We start from the raw sequence: 26,841 nt of genomic DNA on the forward strand, positions 1-26,841 counted from the left end.
AGGCACGTAGAGCTATAAACTTCCCTCTAAGGACAGCTTTTAATGTGTCCCAGAGGTTTGTTGTGTTGTATTGTCCTTTTCATTTAGTTCCAGGAAGACTTTTATTTCTTTCTTAATTTCTCCTTTGACCCATTCATCATTCAGGAATGTGCTATTTAATCTCCATGTGTCCATGTAGTTACTAGAGTTTCTTCTGATGTTGATTTTAAGCTTTATTGCTTTGTGTTCCAGATGGAATGAATGGAATTATTTCAATCTTTTTGCATTTGTTGGGATTTGTTTTGTGCCCCAGTATATGGTTAATTTTGGAGAAATTTCCATGGGGCACTAAATAGAAAGCATATTCTTTGGTGCTTGGGTGGAATACTCGGTAGATGTCAGGCCTATTTGATATATGGTATTGTTTATATTGATTAATTCGGATGTCTCTCTGTTAACTCTCTGCCCTGTTGACCTATCTAATGGAGACAGTGGGGCATTGAAGTCCCCTACTATTAATGAGTTGGGATTAATCTGGGTCTTAAAGTCCTGTAGTATTGCTTTTATGAAGTTGGGTGCACCAGAGTTTGGTAAATATACATTCATATGTCTACTGTATGCATAAATAAAAACTTATAAACACTAATATAACTATAGTGTCTTCTCTCTATAACTTGTGTTTTTACTTTAATAGTATCTTCTGATAAACAGATGTTAGCATTATAAATTTACCAATTTATGTATATATTTCTCTTTTACGTTTAGTATTTTTTGTGTTCTGTTTGAGAACTCTTTTCCCATCCCAGGGTCTATGAAATATGGGTTTTTCTGAATATTTCTTTTTACCTTTCATGCTTAGTTCTGCAAGCCTTTTGCAATTGATTGAAATTTTGTATATAGTATGAGGCACGGGTCAAGGTGTATTTCCCTACATATGAGAATATCCAGTTGACCAGAGCATCATTTAGAAAAATGCCTGGTTTCCCCTACTGTACAATAGTATTCCTTTGTGATATCAGGTATCTCTGTGTGAATGGGTCTGTACTAGATCTGTCCTATTGATTCTTGTACTATTATCATATTATCTTATTTATTTACAGTAGCTCTAATAAAAAAATTTTAAAAAAAAGCTTCCAGTGAGCTGAGCAGAGGGGCCTGGCTTTAGAAATAGAACAAAAAGCAGGTCTATCAAAATTACTTTCCTTGTAGGGTTGGAATAAAGGAACTTCTTTAATCATGCTAACACTGGCCTGTTTGGAGATTTGGCTATTATCTTTGTCTCTTTATTTTTTTAGAGGATCAGATATACAATTTAATTTGCTGACATGGAACTTTAGCATGAGTGACTCCATTTTGGTTTGGTCTATTGTGACTCAGTGCTGGAGAGTGCAGTCTAAAACAACAGCCTTCTATAAATTTTATCAAACAAGTGCTTCCTGAAAGTACATTAAATTTGTTAGTGTTTGGTAGTTTTATGTGATTCAGATGGAATTTGATTGTGAAGCTAAGGTGCTCCTATCTAGTATTGCCTTTGAGAACAAAAAAAAATTATAATCTTCAAAATGAGATGCCAGTTTTTACATTTAGAAAAATTTTATTCCCCAATGAAAAGCTCTTTAAAATTTAAAGATTTGTTTCAAAAGATAAAAAAGATGAGCTGATTCAGGGGTTAAAAGCACTGGCTGCTCTTACAGAAGACCTGGGTTTGGTTCCCGGCACCCACATGATGGCTAACAGCCACCTCTAACTCCAGGTGTCGGACTCAAGGCACGCATGTGATGTACGTGCACACAGGGGAGCAAAATACTCATACACATAAATTAAAAAATTTTTAAAAAGACATCTGAATTGACCCTTCTGTAGGTTTGATCACGATGTAAAAATAATTCAGTTTTAGAGTTTGAGAGTAGGATTGGTTTCATAGTAGTATTGAAATTTGGGATATTTGGAGGGTTCCATCTGATTGTTGTCTGCTATATATTCTTGAGAAGAACTTTTTTAAAAAATATTTTTTATGTGTGTGAGTGTATTGCCTGCATGTATCTGCGTGCACCCATATCGTGCAGTGCTGCAGAGGACAGAAGAGGACTTCGGATTCCCCTAGAACTGGAGTTAAGGATAGTTGGTAGCCGCCATGTGGGTGCTGGGAATCAAACCCGGGTCCTCTGCAAGAGCAGTCAGTGTTCTTAACCACTGAGCCATCTCTCCAGCCCCGAGAAGAACTTTAATAAGAGCCCATGATTCTTTATATCAGGCTTTGCTGTTTAAAAACAGTTTTTCACATATTGTGATGGTTAAGGGTAAGTCTGGATATTTTCTCTGAACCTGACCATGGTGATCCTTCTAAGTCCTTTGGATGAAGCACATGAAGTATGCATGCATTGATAATAAAGTGATATATATGCACACACTTTTTAACTTATAAAAAAGAAATTGAGGGGTCTGGAGAGATGGCTCAGCGGTTAAGAGCACCGACTGCTCTTGCAGAGGACCTGGGTTTGATTCCCAGCACCCACATGGTGGCTACGAACCATCCTTAACTCCAGTTCCAGTGGAATCCGAAGTCTCTTCTGACCTCCGTGGTATTGCATGACACGGGTGCACTCACATACATGCAGGCAATACACTCATACACATAAAATAAAAATAATAAATAAAATTTTTTTTTTTTAATTGAGGGCAGGAGAGCTGTCTCTGTGGTTAAGAGGACTGGCTGCTTCTTGCAAAGGACCTGGGTTGGGTTCCCAGCACCCACATGGCAGCTAACATCCCTCCATAACTCCCAATTCCAGGGGAATTGAACACCCTCTTCTAATTTCCATGGGCATTGCATAACATGGGTACACTTACATACATGCAGGCAATATACTTATACACATAAAATAAAATAATAAAGCCAGATGTGGTGGTATAAGCCTTTAATCCCAGCAGTTGGGAGGCAAAGGCAGGCCAATCTCTATGAGTTCGAGGCCAGCCTGGTCTCCATAGCGAATCCAGGCCAGCTGTGGCTAGGAGACCCCATTTCAAAAAGACCAAATAAATAAATTAAAAAAAAAATTTTTTTTGAAAGGGAAATTAGTCGTTAGCTTTTCTAAGTTCACACAGCTCCTCACGGAGTGCCTTGCCCAAGTAACTGACTTAGAAGAAGTATGGTTCTTGTTTCGTCAGCCTGAAAGATTTTTATTTACTGTGTGCTGAGTACTCTGGTTAGTTACTACAGATGTGAATCATGAGCAAAGCATGACTGGTAACCTGAAAGGAGTCAATGTGCCAGAGATAGAATTTAGAACAACTGTTGAGTGTAACTGTTGTGGTAGAGCTAGTGCTCTGACTTGTACCAATGGTAAGGCAGCACTGTTAGCTCAGTCTAAGGAGCTAAGCCTTCCCAGAGTTGAACCCCACTTGAAGATTAGTGATTAAAGTAGGTAGATCCTGCTTCTTTCTGAAGCCTCCACAGAAGTAATATACTTTATATAATGCCGTTTGTAATCATTAACTGGTGACAATACATGGGAAGTACAGCCTAGTGATTTCATAAAAGGTGTCTTGAGTAAGTTTCTCCCTTTTCTCTCATCCCAGTCACCACACCATGAATGTTTCCATGGTACAGGATCACTTCTGAGTCTCATAGGCCCTCTTAAAAAAGTCATCAGGGAAACTCTTGTACCAGATCCCTTTAAGAAGACTAAAGTAACTTCTGGGAGAGGATCCTGTAAGACTTTAAGCTGCCTCTGTAAACTTTGCTGTAGAGGATAACTCACATAACTCCCTCTGGGATAATCCTCAGTGTCATCCCTGACTCAGTTCTGACTCTTCTTCCTTTTCTTCTGCATTATTGATCAGCCACATGTCTTTTGGCTCCTCTTGTTTCCTAAGTGCAGCTCCCAGCTTTCCTTGTCCTGCTTGCCTGGTTTTTTTCTCAGCCACTTGACTTGCTTGGTCTTCTGTTTCAAGCTGTGACCTGGTGACCTAGACCATGCATGCCCAACTTTCTGGTTGACAGACATAGCCAGCTTATCACAAGCCCCATCTCAGCTTTGCTGACTGTCCTGTAGCCCGTCTTGGACTAGGGAACTGGATTGCTTGGCAGCAATGACTTGCTCTGCTTCCCTCACACACAGCCAAGACTAGAAAGAGAAAAAAAGGAAGGGAGACTTTTTAGAGGAGTTTTGGAGAGGTGGAAATGTAGTATATTTAAAAACTTTCAAATGTTTATTAATTCAGTACATGCTCGAGTTACTTGTGTATGTAAGGTATTATGCGGGGTAATAGGAATACAGAGTGAATAAGGACAACAAACATTTGGAATTCTGAAAACCACTGATTCAGAATGAAGCACTTTTACAGCACATTTTTATTCCTTTCTTACTATATTAGTCACAGTTTTTATGGTCAATAAGGAAGTTTGTGGAGTAAACCCTTGATATTATATTCATTTCCTCGATTATTGTACTGAAGATACAATCTGTAGGTTAAAATTGAGTTGGATAAAGACTAATGTAAGGTCTTATATCAGCCATACCAAAACAGGAATGACTTCCTGAACCTAACAAAGGCTTTCATATTCTAGAATGAAGACTGTCAGGTAAATGGTGAAGTTTGCCAAATATTGCATGCTTTGTGGGCCCTTGGCATGATTTGGCCATCAGGCATTGTTGCTTAGGGGTGGGTAGCAAAGTGAAAAGCTGTAAGGGCCAAGCTGGGCTTGGGTAGGGGCAGGGAATACAGCAGTGAGATATTTAACATGTTATTTCAGATATTAGTTTTTGAAACGGAAACAACAGTGCTCTGTTGACCAAACAGGAAGGCAGCAGAAATTGCTGGTTGTACTCAGCTCCGGGCTTATCTGGGGAACCAGCTACCTTCTATGGGAAGATGATTTAGAGAACTGATGTGTGTGTATACAGCAAGGCGACAAAAAACTGTTGTCAAAGTGTAGCAACAAAATATATTCAGTATTTCTTGTGTGAATTCCTGCTCTTGTCCTTTTCTTTAGAATTAGAAAAAGCCAATGACACATTCAACATTTATTCCAAAAAATAAAGCAAGCATTAGTTTAGGTCTAAATTCATGTCTTCAGTGACAAAAGCAAAAAAAACCCGGCTGTTAATCTCTCACAGCACCTGAAAGAAACTGTGAGTTATATAAAAACTTCCATTCCATATTCATAGCCTTTTTTTTTTTTTTTGAGACAGGGTCTCCCTGTAGTTCCAACAGGCCTAGAACTTGCTATGTAGACCAGGTTGGCCTTGATCTCACAGAAAATCCCCTGCCTCTGCCTCCCAAGTGCTGGGATTAAAGACGTGTGCTATCGCACCTGGTCTATATCTCATCTTTTTATGTAGATACCAACCTATGGATTTACCATCTCATCCTTATGACCTGGTTTAATTATCTCCTTGAAAGTCCTGTCTTCAAACACAGTGGCACTGGGGGGGCATGACTGCAGTGTGGCTTTGTGTGTGTGTTTGTGTGTGTATGTGTGTACATGGAGATGTGATGACACTCCCTGCTCTGAAATGAATGTTTAATAAAGGAGAGAACCAGTGTTCAGAGATGTGAAGTAAATTAATCATCACTACAGCATTTTCAAAATCCCTGCTAATGTGGCTTATAATTTCTGCTCAGCCTTTCTAATGCCTGCTTGAAGGATTCACATGCTCTGAGCTTCACCTAGATCTTTGGCCTTATTTATGTCTTACCATTATTCTTCCCTCAGTTTAACTCAAATGTCCAGCATGGTCACAAGTACCTAATAAACCCTCAGTCCGTGCAGGTGGATTGACTTCAGGTCTTGCCACTTTGCATGCCACCATAAGTCCCTTCACGTTGCTCTTATTTTCATAGTTGCTGAGATCCAATGCCCTATTTATTTATTTAATTTTTGTGTATTTGAGTGTTTTGCCTGCATGTATGTAAGTGCACCATGTGCATGCAGTGTCCTTGGAGGTCAGAAGAAGGCATCGGGTTCCCTGGAACTGGAGTTATGGGTGCTGGTGCCTGAACCTGTGTCCTCTAGATGAGCAGCTAGTGTTCTTAAGTGCTGAACCATGTCTCCAGCCCCAGTGCCCTTTTTTGAACTCCACAAGCACTTCTTCCCATGGACACATTACCTCCAACCCTGTGTGCCCCCATATATAGACATAATTTAAAAATTGTAAGAAAAAATTTTTTTCTTTTATATTTTACTTAATTTTTGAGTATTTCATACAATCTATTTTGATTATATTCAGACTTCCTTTCCTGTCTTTGCCTCCCTTACTACCTCGTTCCTGATTTCATGTCCTCTATTATTATTTTTAAGGTCCGTTGAGTAATTTGTAGCCCCAAATACACTCTGGTGTTGGTCCATTACATCCTTAAAGAATTGGACTCTCCCGCTCATAGCTGCTGTCGGTTACCGAGAATTCCGCAGCTAGGGTTGGGGCTTCTTACCTCCTCTTCGCCCCGCTGGGGTTTTACCTGGCTTTAGTTTTCATAGGTCTTTTGCATGCTATCACAAGTGCTCTGAGTTCATGAGTAACTGCCCTGCTGTCTGGAAAACTGTTTCCTTCTAGTCATCACCACTTCTTGTTTTTAGAAAATTTCCTCTCCCTCATCCACAATTATCTCTGAGCCTTGGGAGGGGAGAGTTTGATACAGGTGTCTCATTCAGGGCTAAGCACTCCGCAGTCTCTTATTCTCTGGGTCTCTGCATTAATTGTTATCTGCTATATGAAGAAAATTCTGGTGAGAGTTTAAAAGGTGCATTAATCTATGGGTATAGTAATGTCATTAGGAATTAGCTTAAAAATATGTCCATTTAGGCCGGACATGGTGGCACAAATTTAATCCCAGAACTTGGGAGGCAGAGGCAAGCAGATCTCTGAATTCAAGGCCAGCAAGTTCCAGGACAGCTGGGGCTACAGGGAGACCCTGCCTAAAAAAGACCAAAAAAAAAAAAAAAAAAAAAGTCCATTTAGCAGAATAACCTGTGTAGCACAGGTTCCTAGGCCTAATACAGGCTCCATCTGGTGAAGCAGACCTTAAATCCAGTTAAGAAAGAAAGAAAGAAAGAAAGAAAGGAAGGAAGGAAGGAAGGAAGGAAGGAAGGAAGGAAGGAAGGAAGGAAGGAAGGGAAAAAGAAAGAAAGAGAAAAGATTCAAAGCTCTATCCACTTATGAGAGAGAACAAATAACTTATCTTCCTGGGTCTGGGTTACCTCACTCAGGATGATTGTTTCCAGTTCTATCCATTTACCTGCAAGTTTCATCTTTTTAAATTTTTTTTAATGAGTGTATTGCCTGCATGTATGTGAATGCACCCATGTCGTGCAATGCCACAGAATGCTGGGAATCCAACCCAGGTCCTCTGCAAGAGCAGTCAGTGCTGTTAACTGCTAAGCCATCTCTCCAGCCCCAAGTTTCATCTTTTTAATAGCTGTATAATATTCCATTGTGTAAATGTATGATACTTTCATTATCCATTTATCAGTTGATGGACAGCTAGGTTGTTTCTATGCCCTGGCTGTTGTGAAAAGGGCAGCAATAAACGTGGGTATCTTTGTATAGTAGGATATAGTCTTTTGGGTATATGCCCACTTGGATCATGTGGTAGATCTATTTCTGGTTTTTAGGCATTTCCACACTGATTTCCATAGTAGCTACAGCAGTTTGCACTCCCACCAGCAGTAAATAAGAGTCCCCCTTTCCCCACATCCTTGCCAGCATTTATCATTGTTCATTCATTCATTCATTGGCTCTTAGTCATTCTGAGGTAAGATGAAATCTCATAGTTTGAATTTCCCTGATAGCTAAAGTTGTTGAACATTTAAAAAAATATATATTTCGCCAGATGTGGTAGCACATGCCTTTAATCCCAGCACTTGGGAGGCAGAGGCAGGTGGATCTCTGTGAGTTCAAGGCCAGCCTGGTCTACAATAGTGAGTTCCAGGACAGTTGGAGCTACAGGGAGACCCAGTCTCAAAAAGACCAATATATATATATTTGTGTGTGTGTGTGTGTGTGTGTGTGTGTGTGTTTTCCATCTTTTTAGAACTTCCTGTTTAGTTCCTTGCCTCAATTTTTAATTGGGTTGGATTGTTTTGTTTTGTTTTTTCAAGGTCTCCCTAGCCCCAGCCCCTCTGGGGCTCACTTTGTAGACCAGGCTGACCTGAGATCCACCTGCCTCTGCATCCCTAGTGCTGGGATTAAAGGTGTGAGCTACCTTGGCCCAGCATTGTTTGTTTTGGTTTGGGTTTGGTTGTTTTTGTTTTGTTTGGGTTTTTTTTTTTTTTTTGGTCCTTTTGAGACTGGTCTCCCTGTAGCTGCATTCACTATGTGGATCAGGCTGGCCTTAAACACAGAGAGCTGCCTGCCTCTGCCTCCTAAGTGCTGGGATTAAAGGTGTGTGCTACTACACCTGGCATCATTTTTTTTTTAAGTTCTTTGTGTATTCTGGATACTAGCCCTGTCAGAGGTATACCTGGCATCATTTTTTTTTTTAAGTTCTTTGTGTATTCTGGATACTAACCATGTCAGAGGTATACCTGGTAAATTTTCCCCATTCTGTAGGTTTCCTCTTTACTTAAATGATGGTGTCCTTTACTGTACAGAAGCCTTTTAGTTTCATGAGGTCACATTTGCCAGTGTTGGACTTAATGCCTGTACAAAGAGTCCTGTTCAGAAAGTCCTTTTCTGTACCTATAAGATCTGTGTATATCCTGCTTTCTCCTTTAGCAGATTCAAGGTATCAGGTCTTTTTATTATTATTATTTTTTGGTTTATTTGTTTTTTTTTTTATGGGTATGAGTGCCCACATGTATGTAAGTGTACCCCATATGTGTAATGCACACAGAGGCCAGAAGAGGGGGTTGAATCCCCTGGAACTAGAGTTAGGGAAGTTTGTTAGCTACCATGTTGGTGCTGGGACCTGAACCTGTGTCTTCTGTAAGAACAGGTAGTGCTCTTAACCACTGAGCCATCTTTCTGGGCGTAGGGTATCAGGTCTTATGTTGAGGAAATCAAACACCTTTATATATAAAAAGAAAAAGAAGGAAAATTACAGAGATGTTCTTATTTACCTAGTATTATTTCTCCCCTCCATTAAACACATGTATGTATTTCATCAAATACACTTAAGGCTCTTAGGCACTTAAGAGAGCAAACTGTTCTGTTACTTTTTTAAAAAAAGCTGTCAGATTTTTGTCAAGCAAAGATAATGTGTTTCCCATTAAAATAAATAAGTAAAAATTTTTAGACAAAAATAAAATTTTGAACAAACTTCACTGATTTTTTTATTGTATTATTTGACTTAGTCATGTTTCTGTTCTAGGGTCTAATGGCTATTGATTGTCCATATACTGGCATTGTGGACTACCGAAAGATAGCTTTGTCATTTGCCCAGGATTTCCAAGAAGCAGGTGGCTCTATCTTGAAAGATTTTGAAGTAAAAGACATTGAAATGGCTAAAGAAAGCCCTTCAGCAAGTAAGGATGGTAAGCTGTCCTTTTCTAAAGACTTTTTTTAAAATGGGATTGCTTTTTTTACTGGTCAGAGGCTACCAGGAGTCAAGCTAGAATAGGACACAGAGTCAGAGTGAGAGAGAGTGCAGAAGGATCAAGAGTGAGATTGGAGAGAGGAAACCCATAACTCATGGAAGTTCATGTCCTGAAAGAAGTAGGCCTTCATTAGATATTGTGGCTGGTACCAAAATCTGAACTGCCAAGGCTGTTAATATACAGTTGTCCTGCAAACAGTTCCCCACAGGTTAAGTCAATATCTCTTGGGGATGCTTCTTATAAACACATATAATTAGCACCACCTAGACTTCCTGAATCCACCTGTCTGGGAATATGACCTAGGACGATAACCTGGTGATTCTTCCTCTAGATTTCAGAAATGGCAGCCCAGTACCATAAAAAGACTCAGCCATTCTGAGTCCAACCTCCTCTATCCCATGAGTGTTTTGCCTGCATGAATATAAGTACACCATGTTGTCCAGAGCCCATGGAGGTCAGAAAAAGGCATTGAATCCTCTGGAACTGGATTTACAGACAGTTAACCACCATATGGGTGCTGGGATCCAAACCCAGGTCCTCTGCAAGAGCAACCAGTACTCTTAACTGCTGAGCCATCTCTCCAACCCTTCTACTCGACTTTAGACAACAGTTTAAGTTCTTTTTTGTTTTGCTTTGAGAGCATTAATTTTTTAAAAATGAAATGAGTGACATAAACTTTCTATTTACTGCAAGGAAATTTGAAGGAGAAAAAAATTTGTTCTTAAGAGGTTTTACAGGAAATCTAGACTGCATGAATCATTCTCCTAGTGTTCTTCTAAATTCTAAGATGAGGAACAAAATTACTATAAAATTGTTATAGGTAAGTAGCACAGAAAGTCAATTTTTATATACAGGTAGATTGTTTTCTTTGTTTTTGGTACATATACTGTGTAAGACTTTCTCTCCCACCAGTAAATGGAAGCAAATTTTATGAATGGTCAGTTCATTATTAGAATTTTTGTGTTACGGAAACACTTGCTTCTCTAAAGAACCGCAACTCCGCAAGGAATCGGGTAACCAACATGTGGACAGCAGGGTTTCTTGTGTCTTGTGTCCCGACCTTTACTTCTATGGACAGAATTAATACTGATTGACGATGGTCTGCTGTAGAGCATTATATCTAATAGCTGATAACAAAGATGAGTTAAAAGAGCCTAGCCAAATAGTGCACACACTTTGTATTTTGTCAAATATGAATTACTTTAACCTTGATAAAAAATTTGAGAATGAAAAGTAGAATACAATTGATAGTCATTTAAATTTGTTACAATATCTCAAATAATGACGGCTTTCCTTTGCTAAACTGAAAATTTCACTAATTCTTTTTTATCCCTCTAGGGATGAAATACCCAATTGTTGTAAGGAGTACAAAGGTAAAGATTCTTAAGCTGAACTCTTGTCCAATTTCATCCTTTTCCTGTACTTAGAAAATTATTGAATTACTGTTATTTTTGTTGTATGTACATTTATGTGTGTATGTGTTCACATGTGTGTAGCTACATGTGTGTGGGAGGCAGAGGACAGCCTCAGGTGTCCTTTCTCCGGAGCCAGCTACCTTGTTTTTTTTAAATACGTTTTTCTTAGCATATATTACTTACATATAATACTGGGTTTCATTATGGCATTTTTATACATGTATAGAATGTGTTTTGACTGCATCCACCCTTCTGTAACCTCTTGTCCCCTCCCACTGACCCCTTTCCTCTTTCCAGTTAGTCCCCCTTCTACTTTCATGTCTGTTTTGATGACCGTGAGTCTCATTCGGGCTACTTACAGGAACATGAGTGAGGGGTTGTTCACAGGATCCTGGGTAGCTTATCCCAGTCACTATACAGACATGCGTCCCCAAGTTTAACTTGATAAATTCTTTTAGTACAATGCAACAGTCTTTTTTAAACAAAGGTTTCACTTTCAGGATGTTTTAATAAAGCAGCTATGCTAGCAAAGAATAGCATTGTACTCATCTGAAGTGTTTTAATTTAGCCAGAATTGATAGCTGTTGTATCATTCTACCAACTGATGTACATTCACTTACTAATTTAACGATGTGGAGGAGTGCATAGTGTGTACAGAGCAACGTGATTGTGTTCCTTTATCTTCATATAGTCTAAAGTAGGAACCATTGAGTGGTGTGGAACACTGGATTAATGGTTGTGAGACCATCTAGGGAAGTGGAGGATCAGAAGGTAGTGATCAAAGGCTTTCTACGCAATCTGAGAAGCCAGGTATCTTGTTACCCAAGTGGAACACTGAATTGCACATTACTATGCCCAGCAGGTGTGGACAACTATATCCTCTTTAAAACCATTCTTAGTCTCCAAATAAAAATAGCAAATAAAATTATGTTTTCATCTAACAACATATAACTATCCCTTATACAACTGAAAATATGTTAACTCTCAAAAAAGACTATACCTTCCCATTTAGATCCTTAAGTATTGACATATAAAAGTAACCACCGTTTAAACATCTTACATTAGAAGTATCCTTCTCCAAATAGCAGTAGTGCTGGGGTTAAGAAACTGTAAATAATGGGAGAGAAGGTTATGTCCTGTTTTCTCAGACTGCCATGACAGAACAACAAACTGGATAGCCTGAGCAGCAGTGTTACTTTTTCACTCCTGGAGCCCGAAGTCCAGTACGAAGGTGCTATCAGGGTTACTTCCTATTGTGGTCTTTCTTCCTGATTTATAAGTGGCTGTCTTCTCACTGTGTCCTTGAACGCCTGGGTGATCTTAGCTATCTCTTCTTGAAAGGATGACAGTTCTGTGGATTAGACCTGTGCCCTCATGGCCTCATTTAGCCTTAATTGCCTCTATAATAGGTTGGAGCTTGAATATATGAATTTTGAGGGGACATAATTCAGCCCATAATAGTGACAATAAAGAAATATTGAGTAGGGGCTGGAGAGATGGCCCAGCGGGTAAGAGCACTGGTTGCTCTTGCAGTGGACCCAGGTTTGAATCCCAGCACCCACATGGAGACTAACAGCCATCTGTAACTCCAGTTCCAGAGGATCGATGTCCTCTTCTGACCTCCACAGGCATTGTACAACATGGGTGACTTACACACAAGCAGGCAATACATTCATACACATAAAATAATAAAAAAATAAGAAATATTGAGTAATTATATAGACATATTACTTATTTCCTAATAGATAAGAGAGGATCTCTCAAGAGTTTTGATTTGGATTTACCTGGTGTCTCATGAAGTTGAGTGCTTTTTCTTGTAGCAGGTGGCTGTTTATGTGAATTTGAAAAGGTGTCTTGTCAGGTTCTATCCCCTTTTTAATTTTTTTATTTTCTGGGTTTTTTTTTTTTTTTTGGTCTTTTTGAGCCTCCTGAGTGCTGGGATTAAAGGCGTGCGCCACGCCCAGCTTATTTTCTGTTTTCTTAAAAAATATTTTATTTATTATTTTTATTTTACGTTTATGAGGGTGTTGCCTGCATGTATGTGAGTACACCTGTGTCGTGCAATGCCGCAGAGGTCAGAAGAGACCTTCGTATTCCCCTGGAACTGGAGTTAAGGACAGTTCATAGCCATCATTTGGGTGCTGGGAATCGAACCCAGGTCCTCTGTAAGAGCAGTCAGTGCTCTTAACTGCTGAGCCATCTCTCTAGCCCCTTTCCTGGTCTTTTTGAGATAGGGACTCCCTGTAGCCCCAGCTGGCCTGGAACTCACTATGTAGACCAGGCTGGCCTTGAACTCACCTGCCTCTGCCTCCTGAGTGCTGGGATTAAAGGCATGCGCCATCATGCCCAACCATTCTTTCCCCATTTTTAATTGGATCGTTTGCCTTTTTTTCCATTGAGTTGCTTGAGTTTTTTTATATTTTAGATGTTACCCTCTTGTCAGGTCAATGGCAAGTTATAGTTTCCTTTGCTGTGCAGAAGCTTTTTGATGTAGCCTACTTATTTGCTTTTGCTTTTGTTATCTGTGCTTTTGATGCCCTATCCAAAAAATCATTGCCAAGACCAATGTCAAGCAGTATCTTCCCTGAGTTAACTAATTCTGCCCTTTGATTTTTGCACTAGGGAAAGGAAATTCAGTGTCGGTATGTTGTGACATGTGCAGGACTTTACTCAGACCGCATTTCAGAGCTGAGTGGCTGTAATCCCGATCCTCGAATTGTGCCATTCAGGGGAGATTACCTGCTCCTGAAGCCTGAAAAAGGCTATCTTGTAAAAGGAAATATCTATCCGGTAGGTAATGAGACTTCTGCCTTCTCAATCTCTCTAGCTGGTTTTAGGCATAAAATAAATGAAACTAGCTGGGCATGGTGGCACACACCTTTAATTCCAGCACTTAGGAGGCAGAGGCAGGTGGATCTCTGTAAGAGTGAGACCAGCCTGGTCTCCATAGCAAGTTCCAGGACAGCTGTGACTACTGGGTGACCCTGTCTCAAAAAGACATCCTTCACCCAAAAAAACCAGGAAGTGAAAACAAAAGCTTTTACCTGCATCAGAAAAAAAAAGGTTTAAAGGGCTATTTATGCCCTTTTCATCTGTTGCTCTTGTGGTTAAATTTCTGAATCTTTATTCTGATGTCATGGTCATTAAGTTGTAACTAATGCTCAGGGGTACATGTCCCAGAAACCATGAGCACACCATGAGAAGTACTAAGAAGATGGAACCAGATTCCTCTTCTACAGTAGAGGGAACACTCATAAACTTTCCCTTTTGGAAATCCCAGATAGCCAACCTCTTTATTAGTGCCCTTTATGTAAAAAGGATGTGCCCACTCTAGTTCCAGGGGGTAGAAGATGGGGATGCTCATTCTTCTTCCTGCATCTGCCCTGTTGATGAGCAAATCTAAAGGTATATTAAGTTGAGCCAAATGAAATTGGTTCACCAAATATATGCCTACTTAATGTTTTGACCTTGCCTTTTGGCAATTCATCTGCTTCTCCCACTCTTCCAAGCGAAACCTGTGTTATGTAGCCCTGGTTTTACTTGCCAGTCACAGACCTGTCTTATAGGAGAAAGAGGTGATAATCTGAAGTAAAAGAGTTACATTTTTGTTGCCCCTTTACCAGGAAAGATGGTGAGTGGATGGGACAATAAATATCAGTGTCAATAGTGTTTTTAAGCAGAAAGAGGGTAATAGAAAAGCATATCCGAGTATGGATCACAATGCACATCAAAAGTCTAGAAGGAACTATTTTATTTTGCTGGTTAGATGTTTGTATCTATAATCATGGAATGTGAAATGGGCTCACAGTTCTTCGGTGTGTTAAATCTACAGGTCCCAGATGCCCGGTTTCCTTTCCTTGGCATTCACTTCACACCAAGGATGGATGGCAGTATTTGGCTAGGGCCAAATGCAGTGCTTGCATTTAAAAGGGAAGGTTACAGACCCTTTGACTTCAGTGCCAGAGATTTTATGGAAGTAGTTATCAATAGGTAACAACTTTATCTTAAAAATTATTTTATGTGCTTGTAGATTTATTTGTTTATTTATTTATTTAGTCCAAAACTAGTAAAGGAGTTACTTTGATAAGATCATTTCAAGCTGATCACCATTGTTTTGTGACTTATTAGAGAAATGCTTATGAACAAAATGTTTGTTTTGTGAAACTTAAGAATACTATTGTGTAGATCCAAGATGCAGATTCTTACTATTCTAAGAAATAGCCTCATGAATATTCTGCTTGGTTATATATATGTGTGTGAGGTATATAGGTACATATGTGTGTAGACATGCATGTGCAGCCAGAAGTTGATGTCAGGTGTCTTTCTCAATTGTTCTCCATCTTTTTGTGTGTGTGCTTTGGTTTTTGTTTGTTTTATTTTTTTGAGGCAGGGTCTCACTATGTAGCCCTAACTGACCTGGAATTCACATGTAGATCAGGAAGACCTCAAACTCTGGGTCTGCTTCCCAAGTGTGGGATTAAAGGCATATGCCACAGGCAAGGTACAGGCCCAGCCTCCATCTTACTTTTTTTTTTTTTTTTTTTTTTAGACAGGGTCTCAAACTGAACCAGGAGCACAGTGATTCAGCTAGACTAGCTGGTCAGCAACCCCAGGGATTCTCCTGTCTCCAACCTCCCTAGGGCTGGGACTACAGGCATGTGCAGTCACAGCAGCTTTTTGCATGGGTGTGGGGTGCCAAACTCTTCCCCACCACCTGTTTGGTCTTTTTAGTAATGTTTCTCTTCAGAAGATGTCATATCAAAGCACTAGAAAGCATTTTGAACTCTACATGGTTTCACCCTCTGTAGAACAGAAGGATTAGGATAAAACTTCTCAGCCAATGTCCTTGCTACCTCTCCCTACCATAGGTAGGATGTGTCTCGCTTAATTAATGCCCTGATTTAAAGATGCTTTTTACTGTGTTGGAAGCAATATTTAGATTAGAAAGCCTTAATGTTGGCAAGCTTCATAGACTCCCAGTTTGAAACCAAGACCCCTTAGAAATTTGGGGTTTGGATGATGTCCTCTCCATATTGGCAAAATGTTTCTTTTTTTTTAACTTTTTTTTTTTTTTTTTTAATTTTTTTGAAACAGGGTCTCCCTGAAGCACCAGCTGTCCTGGAACTCACTATGTAGACCAGGCTGGCCTTGAACTCACAGAGATCCGCATGCCTCTGCCTCCCAAGTGCTGGGACTGCAGGCATGTGCCACCATGCCCGGCTGCAAAATGGTTCTTTAATATGTAGATTTTTTGACTTCATAGATTTATGTGGTGTTTTATAATAATAAAAAAATTCCTGTCTCATGAAGATTTTTCCTTTACTTTTAGTGGCTTCATTAAACTGGTGTTCCAGAATTTCTCCTATGGAGTTAATGAAATGTATAAAGCCTGTTTTCTTAGTGAAACAGTGAAGGATCTTCAAAAGTTCATCCCTGAAATTACCATTAATGATATAGTTAGGTAAGGAAAATGGTAGGGATTGTAAATATAGTCCTGACCTTGGTAAACTTGGGAGGTAGGTCTGACTTAGTGACTAGTAAGTTCACTTTTAGTTTATCCACTGAATCTTTGCTCTCTCCCCTTTTCCCAAGAATGTTGAATTCCTTTTGTAGTGCATGTGTTGGACAGTGCTATATCATAGCCCGTGATGCTGATTTTTTTCTAATTCTCTAAACCTTTTAACAGCTCCAAACTGAAACTCTTATCACAGCTTTATTTTTTTAAGATTTTTTAAAATTATTTTTTAAAGTATGTGTATGTGCACACATGATCAGATGTCTGAGGAGACCAGAAGTTCCCAATCCCCCTGGAGTTATACAGTTATGAGCCATCTAACATGGGTGCTGGGAATGGAACTCGTGTCCTCTGCAAGAACAATGCATGGTGCTCTTAACCACTGAACCATCTCTCCAGCCCCCACAGCTTTATTTTGATGCCCCCTCAACTTTTGCGTCATGATTAAAACATCTTTCTTGAATTTTTAAAATCTCCCTGGCAACTTGCTTTTGTGATTTCAAATCTTCTTGACTTTAATCCTGTATAAAATCACTGATACCATGTTAACTAAGTAATAGACACATTAAAACTATATTGATAGGAGCTGGAGAGATGGCTCAGTGGTTAAGAACACTGGTTGTTCTTGCAGAAGACCTAGGTTCGAATCCCAGCACCCACATGGCAGCTAACAACTGTCGGTAACTACAGTTCCAGGGGATCCAAGAGCCTCTTCTGTCCTCCACAGGCATTGCATGACACGCAGGCAAGGCAGTGCACTTACCTACATGCAGACCATATACTCATACATATAAAATAAAAATAATAAATAAAATATTACACTATATTTGATTGACTATTAAAAACCTTTTAGATACATACTTCAAGACCTGGCATATTGCCATTTTCTCTACTTTTTTAAAAAACAGATTTAATTTAAATTATGTGGATGTTGATGTGTCTGTGTGGGGGTATATATTCATGAGTGCAAGTGCACTAGGAGACCAGAGATCACATACCCCCTGGAGCTGGAGTTATAGGCAGCTCTGCCCAGCATGGGTGCTGGGACTCAAACTCAAGTCTCTGAAGACTACTTTATGCTCTTAACAGCTGAGCCATCTGTCCAGTCCCTTCTACTTCTTAGTTTGTTCTCAGGAGCTCTGCTTATAGACAAAAGTAGGAGGTAGCACGGCAATAATCTAAGTCTTTGATACGGGGGTGTCAGGAAAAGTATTTGTTTTTTTCTTAGAATGAAAGACTTTCTGAACTTGATGTGTAGATTATCTTGAATACCACCTTTTGTATATTTTTCCTCTTTGGTGATATTTTTAGTGTTCATGCCATTTGCTGGGGCTAATCAGCAGTGTACTTTGATACTTACATTGCCTTGCAATCCATCCTTCCACAGCTCTCCAGAGCACTACATGTCTACCTTCCCTGAGCAGCTGTTGACCTAGCCTGGTGTAAAATGTCAGTAGGCTTGACTGTGTATCTGGAAAGAGAGCAGTAATCATGTCAGCTGTCTCCCTCTGGGGATCTTGATCTAAATCTGTCTCTAAAACCCAGTTGATGTCTTCGCTTCTCTTTACTCTTCTACTCACCTTCTGAAATGAAAAGGATAAAAATATCAAGGTTTATTTTCTTCTACTCACTTATAAATAACGCCCTTTATGTTTTCAGTGGTTTGGAGGAGCAGACATAGTGTCTTATATCTGAAAATAGACTGGTCAAATCAGGTTTCTATTACTGTTGTTTGGATGGGTGTAGGAGATTCTTTATAGAAACTGTTGCAGTGAATTCACTGCCCATATTCAGTTACCACCCTTTCATAGAAGCCTCAGGCAAACCCATTAAACCGGTGGATTTCATATGATAGAGCTGGACCTGAGGCCTATGGGTATTAGTGTCTCCTCACTGTATTAAGGGTATTAATTTCAGTAACCAGCTTCATTAACATGAAGTAGAAAAGAGCGCACAGCGCTATATACAGGTGCATTTGGAGACAGTCATTTTGCATTAAATAATCCTTCACTGTGAGGTCCCTCTAGTTCACTGCAGCATGTTTAACAGCATTGCTGGCCTTCCCATTCCCCTATTTGTGACAGCCAAACTGCCTCCAGACATTGCCAGCATCTTCTAGGGGGCAAAATTTCCTTTGGTTGAGAACCACTAGTCTATAGAGAATTTGGGAACATTTATACTATAAAAAATGCTGAGAAAATTTAATAAACATCGTCAAAATAGATATAGATAATAAATATAGAAATAGAGATATAACTGACATTGAAGGAAAACAGGATATCTCAATACCAAAAACAAAGAAGAAATTTGCTAAGAGGAGTTGGTACTGCTGCTGCCTTATAAGGAGCAGTAGCAAAGATGTGTTCATTTTAATAACTGGGAGCCTTGAGTTAAATATAATTACGTTTGTTCTTTTACATTTTCATGCTTTTTTTTTTTTTTTTTTTTTTGGCCTCTCCTCCCTACACTTGATTCTCCTCCCTTTCCTAGATTCAGGGTTTTTTTGGTGACCCACTGAGTTTAATCAGGTGTGACTGCATGTCTGTTGTTTCCGAGCTATCCATTAGAGCCTGCTGGGCTGATCAGTGGGTATACAGCTGAAGGCAATGACTCCTCTCCCAGAATTTATTAGCAGTCACTAGTTCAGCAGGGAGGGGTTGGGCCCCTCAGGCCTGCCTGAATCCATGCTTGGCTGTTGACAGACTTATTCTTGTGCATGCCTAGTGCACACAATTACAGCTGATTGTGAACCACAGTGAGTTGTGATTGTGATGGCTGTGTCTTGGCCAGGAGATGGCATTTCAAAGTCCTCCCTGTCTCCTAGACCTTACATGCTTTCTGTTGAGTTATCCATTTATTTATTTATTTATTTATTTATTTATTTATTTATTTATTTTTGGTCTTTTTGAGACAGGGTCTCCCTGTAGCCCCAGCTGTCCTGGAACTCACTATGTAGACTAGGCTGGCCTTGAACTCACAGAGATTGCCTGCCTCTGCCTCCCAAGTGGTGAGATTAAAGGCATGCGCCACCATGCCTGGCCTGATTTATCCTTTTAAATGATGTCTGATTCATATGCAATAAAATGTGTACCTCTTAAGTGCACAGTGAATTTTGTAAATTGTCTATGTCTGCCACACAAAATAAGATATTAGAACATTAGGGACTTGCAGTTTAATTTCCACAGAGGTACTAGAAAGGAGGCCTCAGGTCTATGTACCTAGAAAGTTAGAACTGAGGTTTTTTTAAAAAATATTTTATTTATTATTTTTTTGTGTATGAGTGTTATGCCTGCATGTAGGTAAGTGCACCCATGTCTTGCAATGCCAGCAGAGGGCAGAAGAGGCTGTCAAATCCCCTGGAACTGGAGTTACGGACAGTTGTTAGCTGCTATGTGGGTGCTGGGATTTGAACCCAGGTCTTCTGCAAGAACAGCCAGTGCTTTTAACCACTGAGCCGTCTCTCCAGCCCCAGAATTGAGGTGTTTTTAGTAAAAAGGAAATCTAGGAAAAAATATTCCCCTTTGGCACTAGAAAGTATTAAGGAATTTTGTCCATCCTGGCCTTAGTGGATAAGGCATGAGCGAGTGAGAATCTGAATGCATAAGGACCATAAGTGGAGAGGTTAACTTATAAAAGTGGACACAGACTTGCTCCATCCTGCTTCAACCCCAATCTCTCTCCTTCCTCCCTCCTTCCCCCCCACCATGTCTAAATTAGAGAGTGAAAATCCAGGACAATTTGATACAGACTGAATATTGTCTATGCTAAGCACTCACTGCTTTATTGTTAGGCATAGTTTTCATGCACATTGACTTGAAATGGTATGCCATATGGGTGTGCCTTAAAATAATCCATGGGAGAATGGTGAGCACTGAGTGGATAAAACAAGATAAACAGAAGACTGGCCATGTGTGCATAATTGTTGAAACATTTATCTTAAACGGTGTTCATGGTAATTCATATAGGAGTTCAATATACTGTCCTTTTGGCTTTTATACATTTTTAAAAATGTGTTTGAGTATCGCATACATGTATGTAAGTGCACCCATATCATGCACTTCCCATGGGGGTCAGAAGAGCGCATCAGATTCCCCTGGAACTGGAGTTACAAACTGTTGTTAGTCACCTTGTGGGTGCTAGGAATTGAACCCAGGTCTTTTGCAAGAATAGCCAGTGTTCTTAACCACTGAGCCATCTCCCCAGCCCCTTTATACATTAAATTCCCCCTGAAACACCTGATAGAAACAAAGGTAAAATCTCTGTGGATGCACCTAGACCCAGGATTCCCTCAAGTAAAGTTCTGCTGAACAGAGACTCACAGTCAGCTCTTATACCACTAGAAGTGAGATAGCAGATAGAACAGATAGCAGAATTTGACTCCTAAGTGCTGTTGTAGATCCCTTCTGCCCCAATTGTAGAGTACTTGTATTAGTCAAGCTCCCATAGGACATCTACAGAATCTCAAAATGTTCTATGCCCTAACATTAGGCTTAGAGGGTTGTGAGTATAAGCCAGTGGTAGAATACTTCCTAGTATATTCAAAGCAAGGGTTCCATCCTTAACACCAGAAAAAAAAAAAAAAAAAAAGAAAAGAAAAGAAAAGGAAAAAAGTGGCCCTGGGAAGAGCCATGTTCTCTCACAATCCACTTCTCTTGGAGGCTAGTCAGGAAGTCACTGCTTCTTCAGGTCTGGAAACTACGAATTGCTTGCCTTCTCCATACTACCACTTCCATTTAATGTGTTCACATGGGGTTACAGTTTTAGATTGGCTGTAGATGCCATTGTGAGCTTTATAAAATGCTAGGCTATCCTACTTAGGACTTGCCAAAGATGCCAGTTAAATTTTTCATAGCTATTTTTCCAGTCTAATAGCTGTCATGAGACAGTAATAGCTCCAATAGATGAAGCTAATTAGTTATATATTCACCTGCTATTACTTCTGGACATGTTTAAGTATCTAGGATGTACCCTGCAATTAAACTTAACTACAAATACAGCAAAATAATATAGCTATCGATAGCAAGCACTATGCTAACTATAACTGGCATGTATTTGCTGAATTATTCTTCAGTTGTTAAAAAAGAATTAGAAGTTTAAAAATTTGGTGTATAGTCTTTTGAATGCCTGGGATATGCAACACATGAATCTGGAAATTAAGGTGAGGTAGGAGGTGGTATAAGGTATTATCTTTGCCCTCAGGCATTTTTGGTTTATCTTACCTGAAATTTCAAATTACAATACTGACCTGAAGCCGAAGTGTTCTGAAAGAGCCTGCATATAACCTTGTAGGAGAAAATCATAAGGTTTCCTAAAATGCTGAAAATAGAACATGAATTGTATAGTTTAAATATTTCATGTTAGTTTGAACTAAAAGGAGGTCTTAAAAACAGTGTTTTGTTTCACATTTAAAGGTTTGGGGAAATAACTTGTGTTTTTGTAAGAAATAACTGGACAATTTTTTTGCTATGGTTTATCAGGATTAAGTCATATGTGATTAGCAAGAACTATGTGTGCAGATTAAGTCATATGTGATTAGCAAGAACTGTGTGTGCAGAGGAAAGTAATTTTACACTGCACACTGAACATCAGTGACTGGTCACAGTGCTTGTATACCCAACATCGGCTCTGGAAGACACTCAGGCACAGAAACACTAATCAGCAGCAGCAGTATTTGCTAAGGGAAATGAGGAGAAGAGTTGCTTTGATGAGTTGAGATGAGCTATAAAAAGTACACAGAATGGACCATATACTAATCCGCATCTTTGTCCTAAGAAATGCCAGATTTTAGTGCCATTCTTTTTGTGCTCTAAGTGATGTATCAGATTCTTACTTGGAAATTATTCTAACTCAAAAATCTGATCCTGCCAGGCATAGTGGTACATGCCTTTAGTCCCAGCACTCTTGAGGCAGAAGCGGACAGATGTCTGAGATCAAAGCCAGCCTGGTTTTACATAGCCAGTTCCAGGCCAGCTAGGACTATAGGGAAACCCTGTCTCAAAAAACAAACAACAAAAAAATCCGATCCTGTAGGGCAGAATATTTACCTTTATCATACAATCATTCACATTTATTAACTCTTATTTACCTCTATATAAGTGAACAGTACAGCTGAATGACTTCAGGCAAGATACTTAATCTCTTTGTATTACTTCAAGGTTTCATATAAACTACACAGACCTCCAAGAGTTGAAAGGATAAATAAGATGATTCCTAGCACACATTAAGCACTTGGTCAATAGTAGCCATTTTTTTTATCTCTCTTCAGCCAGGTGAGGTCTAGAGGGCAGTATTGTCATGTTCTTCTTTGCATCTTTCTCAAGTACTTATCTAGATGTCCCAGAATCAGTAAAAACTGTTTCACAGGGTTGCTTGACTTCTTCATTCTTTATGATACACAAAAGACAGGCCTTTTCATACTGGGTTTCCTTAAGCAATATCAAAGGGGGTAATTTTGGATTCTAAAAGCAGTTAATTCAAATTTCATCTCTAAATATTTGTCATCTCCTTTTAATCAGAGATTTTCCTGATATTGGAGGTTAAACCCAATAGTTTTCTCCATAAATTTTAATAATGTATAAAATATGCAACTGAAATTTGTAACTTCTACTTCCATTACTTTATATTAATCCAAAGAGCTTTGCGCTGCCACTGTTGGTTTCTATAATAAATTCATTCTATGATTTTAAATAAAAACATCTATTCTAATTGAATACAAATTTATCTGCTACTCTTAGAATGAATGGATACTTATAAGTAAATATATGTATATTCATTTGATAAGTATTTCAGGGCTGGAAAGATGGTTCAGGGTTTAAAAGCACTGTCTGCTCTTGCAGAGGATCTGGGTTCAAATCCTAACACTCACATGGCAATTAACAACCAGCTGTAACTCCAGTTCCAGTTCTGATCTCTGAGGGTATTGTCATTCTACTCTAGCTAAGGATATACATTTGCCAGGCTATCATTGACAGACCTTTTTTGCTAAACTTAAACCTATCAGCTTTCCACATAATTGTGTGTTTGGAAAAATAAAGACTTCATTGCTTTCAGAATCCTTTTGAAAACTACTGCCTTGTAGAGTGTCCTGTCTCCTTGGTGTAGTTGACTAACATTTTTTTTTTTCCTTTTGCAGAGGCCCAGCTGGAGTAAGAGCCCAAGCCCTGGATAGAGATGGAAATCTGATTGATGACTTTGTATTTGATGGAGGAGTTGGGGATATTGGAAACCGTGTTCTTCATGTGAGAAATGCACCTTCCCCTGCTGCCACTTCTTCTCTGGCAATTTCAAGAATGATCGAAGATGAAGTGCAGCAAAGGTTCAAGTTGTAGCTAAGGAAGGGAACTGAGGAGCATTATAATCCACATCAGCACCAAGGATACACTAATTGTATTCTTGAATTAAAATTTAAGAAGATGATTTTAAAATGTTACTTTTAGACCCAGATAACCATTGAATTATTGATACATTGTAACATAAATTTTTTTTTAAAAAATTCAAGTCTATATTCTTTTACTTTGAGCAAAGGAGCAAAGTGCAGCTGTATTATCTGAAACCATGACTTTGTTAATGATACCCTTCCTACTGTGGTCCAGGGTTAGCTCTTTTAGAATTCTTGGGAAAGGTGGCATAAAAATAAACTATTCCTGGCCAGGCATGGTAGCACATGCCTTTAATCCCAGCATTTGGGAGGCAGAGGCAGGCAGATCTCTGTGAGTTCAAGGCCAGCCTGGTCTACATAGTGAGTTCTAGGCCAGCTGGGGCTACAGTGAGACCCTGTCAAAGAGACAAAAAAAAAAAAAATTAAGTATTCCTTTAAAATAAAATTTTAGCTTTGTTGTTGTGAGCATTCTTTTGAAGAGTCATAGGAAAGCTCACATTATTTAGAACAGCATTTTTATTTAAAAATTGAAAATACTTGATTTTAAGTATAGCATAAAACCAACTTGAGCCTTTATTACTTCCAGTTTCTCTGTAAGTCTCCTCATAGCACATAGTGTGGTATTACAATCACTCCATCTAAACAGCAGTATTCTGTGTGATTGTTGCCTACATAGCAGTCTCCTCTGGTTGAGAAACTAAAGCCCTGGGTCTACTCGGATTTTATAAGAGCATTTTAAAATCCTGACACTGATGTGTAGAACTCTGTATTTTCAAACAGCTATTTAGTTCATAACTGTCCTTCAGTCACACTAAGGTTTCCAAACTGTTCGCCAAGATTAGTAAGGATTCATACATATTTCGGTTTTCAGGATTCCTATAAACTTTTGTGAGGATTTCTCCATTCTTGGTTGACATCTAACTTGGAGGCATTCACTTTTGTAAACCGCGAAAGTGCCTTACATTCATGTGTACTTCATGAATATGTTAAGTTGATGCCCAGTACCATACTGTATTCTGTACATATATAATGTGTATATTTTATCCAGTGAAATATGTCTTCCATATAGAAAGTTGGAAAATAGTGATGTAAGTGAACTATGGCAACCTGACTGTGGACTCAGCTTGTAGGCAAGACATTTCCATCCCCTCCTGCACATATTCTTCTCTCCAGGACTGTCTTCCATTCTTCTCACCAACCCTGTGTGGTGAGTGGGAAGGATATTCATGTTAATTGATAGGAAAGCCTTTCCTTTTTCCTTTCCCCTTCACTTCAGCCCTCAGTGATTATGTAAATTAAGCTACCTCATCTATTTATTTGAAAGGCTACATAGCATCAGCTCCAGTTCAAGAGGCAGCACATCCCACGTAAATAGACTAGACAAGTATTCAACACATAGAATGGGCATATTGAAAACATTCAGAAATCATTCACAGAGGGAACAGACCCCCTAATGGTTCTTCATAACAACTAATTCCTGCAAGAAATGCATCTCACAGGATATTTTTTGTTCTAAGACTACTTAAGAGATGGAAACATTACATTAAGATTCTTTTTACCTTGTGGACAAAATGAGAATTTTTACCTTTTAAATGTGATGAGAGGGGTGTGTATGGGTTCTCTCTCTCTCTCTCTCTCTCTCTCTCTCTCTCTCTCTCTCTCTTTCCAGAGCTGAGGACCAAACCCAGGGCCTTGCACTTGCTAGGCAAGTACTCTACCACTGAGCTAAATCCCCAACCCCTGGGGTTCTCTCTTTCATCAACAGTAAGATTATGTGTATATACACTAGGCTGGGAAAGACTGAAATTATAGAAATAACCATCATGATTGATTGAAGCAATCCCTACTCTCCATTTGGGTGTGTGCTATACTCCCCAAAAGAATAGAGAAGAATTTGTTGAAGGTATTTTGAGTATATAAATTATTCTGTTTGTAACATATTTGATACTACGTCAATAGGATTTTGTTGTTAAAAACTGGTATATAAGAATTTTGTAGCCAGGCGTGGTGGCGCAGGCCTTTAATCCCAGCACTTGGGAGGCAGAGGCAGGTGGATCTCTGTGAGTTCAAGGCCAGCCTGGTCTACATAGTGAGTTCTAAGACAGCTGGGGCTACAAGGAGACCCTGTCTCAAAAAGACCAAAAATGAATTTTGTGTTTGGGAGGCAGAGGCAGGCAGATCTTTGTGAGTTCAAAGCCAGCCTGGTCTACATAGTGAGTTCCAGGACATCTGGGGCTTCAAGGAGACCCTGTCTCAAAAAGACAAAAAAAAATTTGTATTTCTGTGATAAAATGTATATTAATATTAAAATATTTTAATGATCCTTGGTGTTGTGGTGATCCTGTTTTACTTCCATTAAAAAGTTTACTGAAGCTGGGTGTGGTGACACATGCCTTTACACTTGGGAGACAGAGGCAGGTGGATCTTTGAGATCAAGGCCAGCCTGGTCTATATAGTGGAAGCCCAGGGTCTTCCTGGGGCTGAAGGAAGACCCTGTCCCGAAAAACAAAAATAAAATAAAAAATTTTCCTGAAATGAATATCCTGTATAAAACAAACTACCATAGCTGTAAATGGCTGTATTAAATAACCTCTCTGAAGCATCACAGTACATACCTATAATCTCAGTACTCAGAAGGCCAAGGGAAGAGAATCACAAGTTCAAGGCTGCTTGGGCTATATAGTGAGATGCTGTCTCAAAGCAAAAAAATCACTTTTCTGTTTGTGAATGTATAAAACTGAGGTACAGACATTTGTATTTGGGGCTGACAGTGAAGCATTTTATGATTTAGCTTCAGAGTGTTTAGTTTGTGGCAAACTCTTAGTATATCAATAAGTACATTTTTAAGTGCTTCATGTTAGGTAACAACTCTTTTATCCACACTGCTGTGTATCAAAGTCCTTCCCTTGATCCTCTTAAAGTCTGCATAGTTGGCTCATTGCCATTGCTGTTGGCAGAGCTCCACTTCTCCTGAGGCCATTTGGAGATCTGCCCAGTAGCCTATGGGATTACCCTA

The 26,841-nt window shown here is 39.3% G+C and overlaps 1 protein-coding gene across 2 annotated transcripts in view; it reads left to right on the forward strand.

Moving 5' to 3' along the window:
* The window catches only part of L2hgdh (L-2-hydroxyglutarate dehydrogenase), a 41,070-nt gene extending 15,130 nt beyond the window's left edge, over window positions 1-25,940 (forward strand). Inside the window, exons 5-10 of one of the 2 annotated variants that reach the window (XM_008829846.3) lie at window positions 9,292-9,454; window positions 10,856-10,890; window positions 13,555-13,722; window positions 14,765-14,922; window positions 16,262-16,393; window positions 23,580-25,940. In XM_008829846.3, coding sequence (XP_008828068.1) covers window positions 9,292-9,454; window positions 10,856-10,890; window positions 13,555-13,722; window positions 14,765-14,922; window positions 16,262-16,393; window positions 23,580-23,775 — 852 coding nt within the window. In that variant the 3' untranslated portion in view covers window positions 23,776-25,940. The remainder of the gene's footprint in view (window positions 1-9,291; window positions 9,455-10,855; window positions 10,891-13,554; window positions 13,723-14,764; window positions 14,923-16,261; window positions 16,394-23,579) is intronic. The other variant, XM_029561978.1, reaches the window with a different exon arrangement.
* Window positions 25,941-26,841: the final 901 nt, after the last annotated feature.

This window comes from Nannospalax galili, unplaced genomic scaffold (assembly GCF_000622305.1).
Source record: "Nannospalax galili isolate Female #2095 unplaced genomic scaffold, S.galili_v1.0 scaffold253, whole genome shotgun sequence".
Taxonomy (NCBI): Eukaryota; Metazoa; Chordata; class Mammalia; order Rodentia; family Spalacidae; genus Nannospalax; species Nannospalax galili.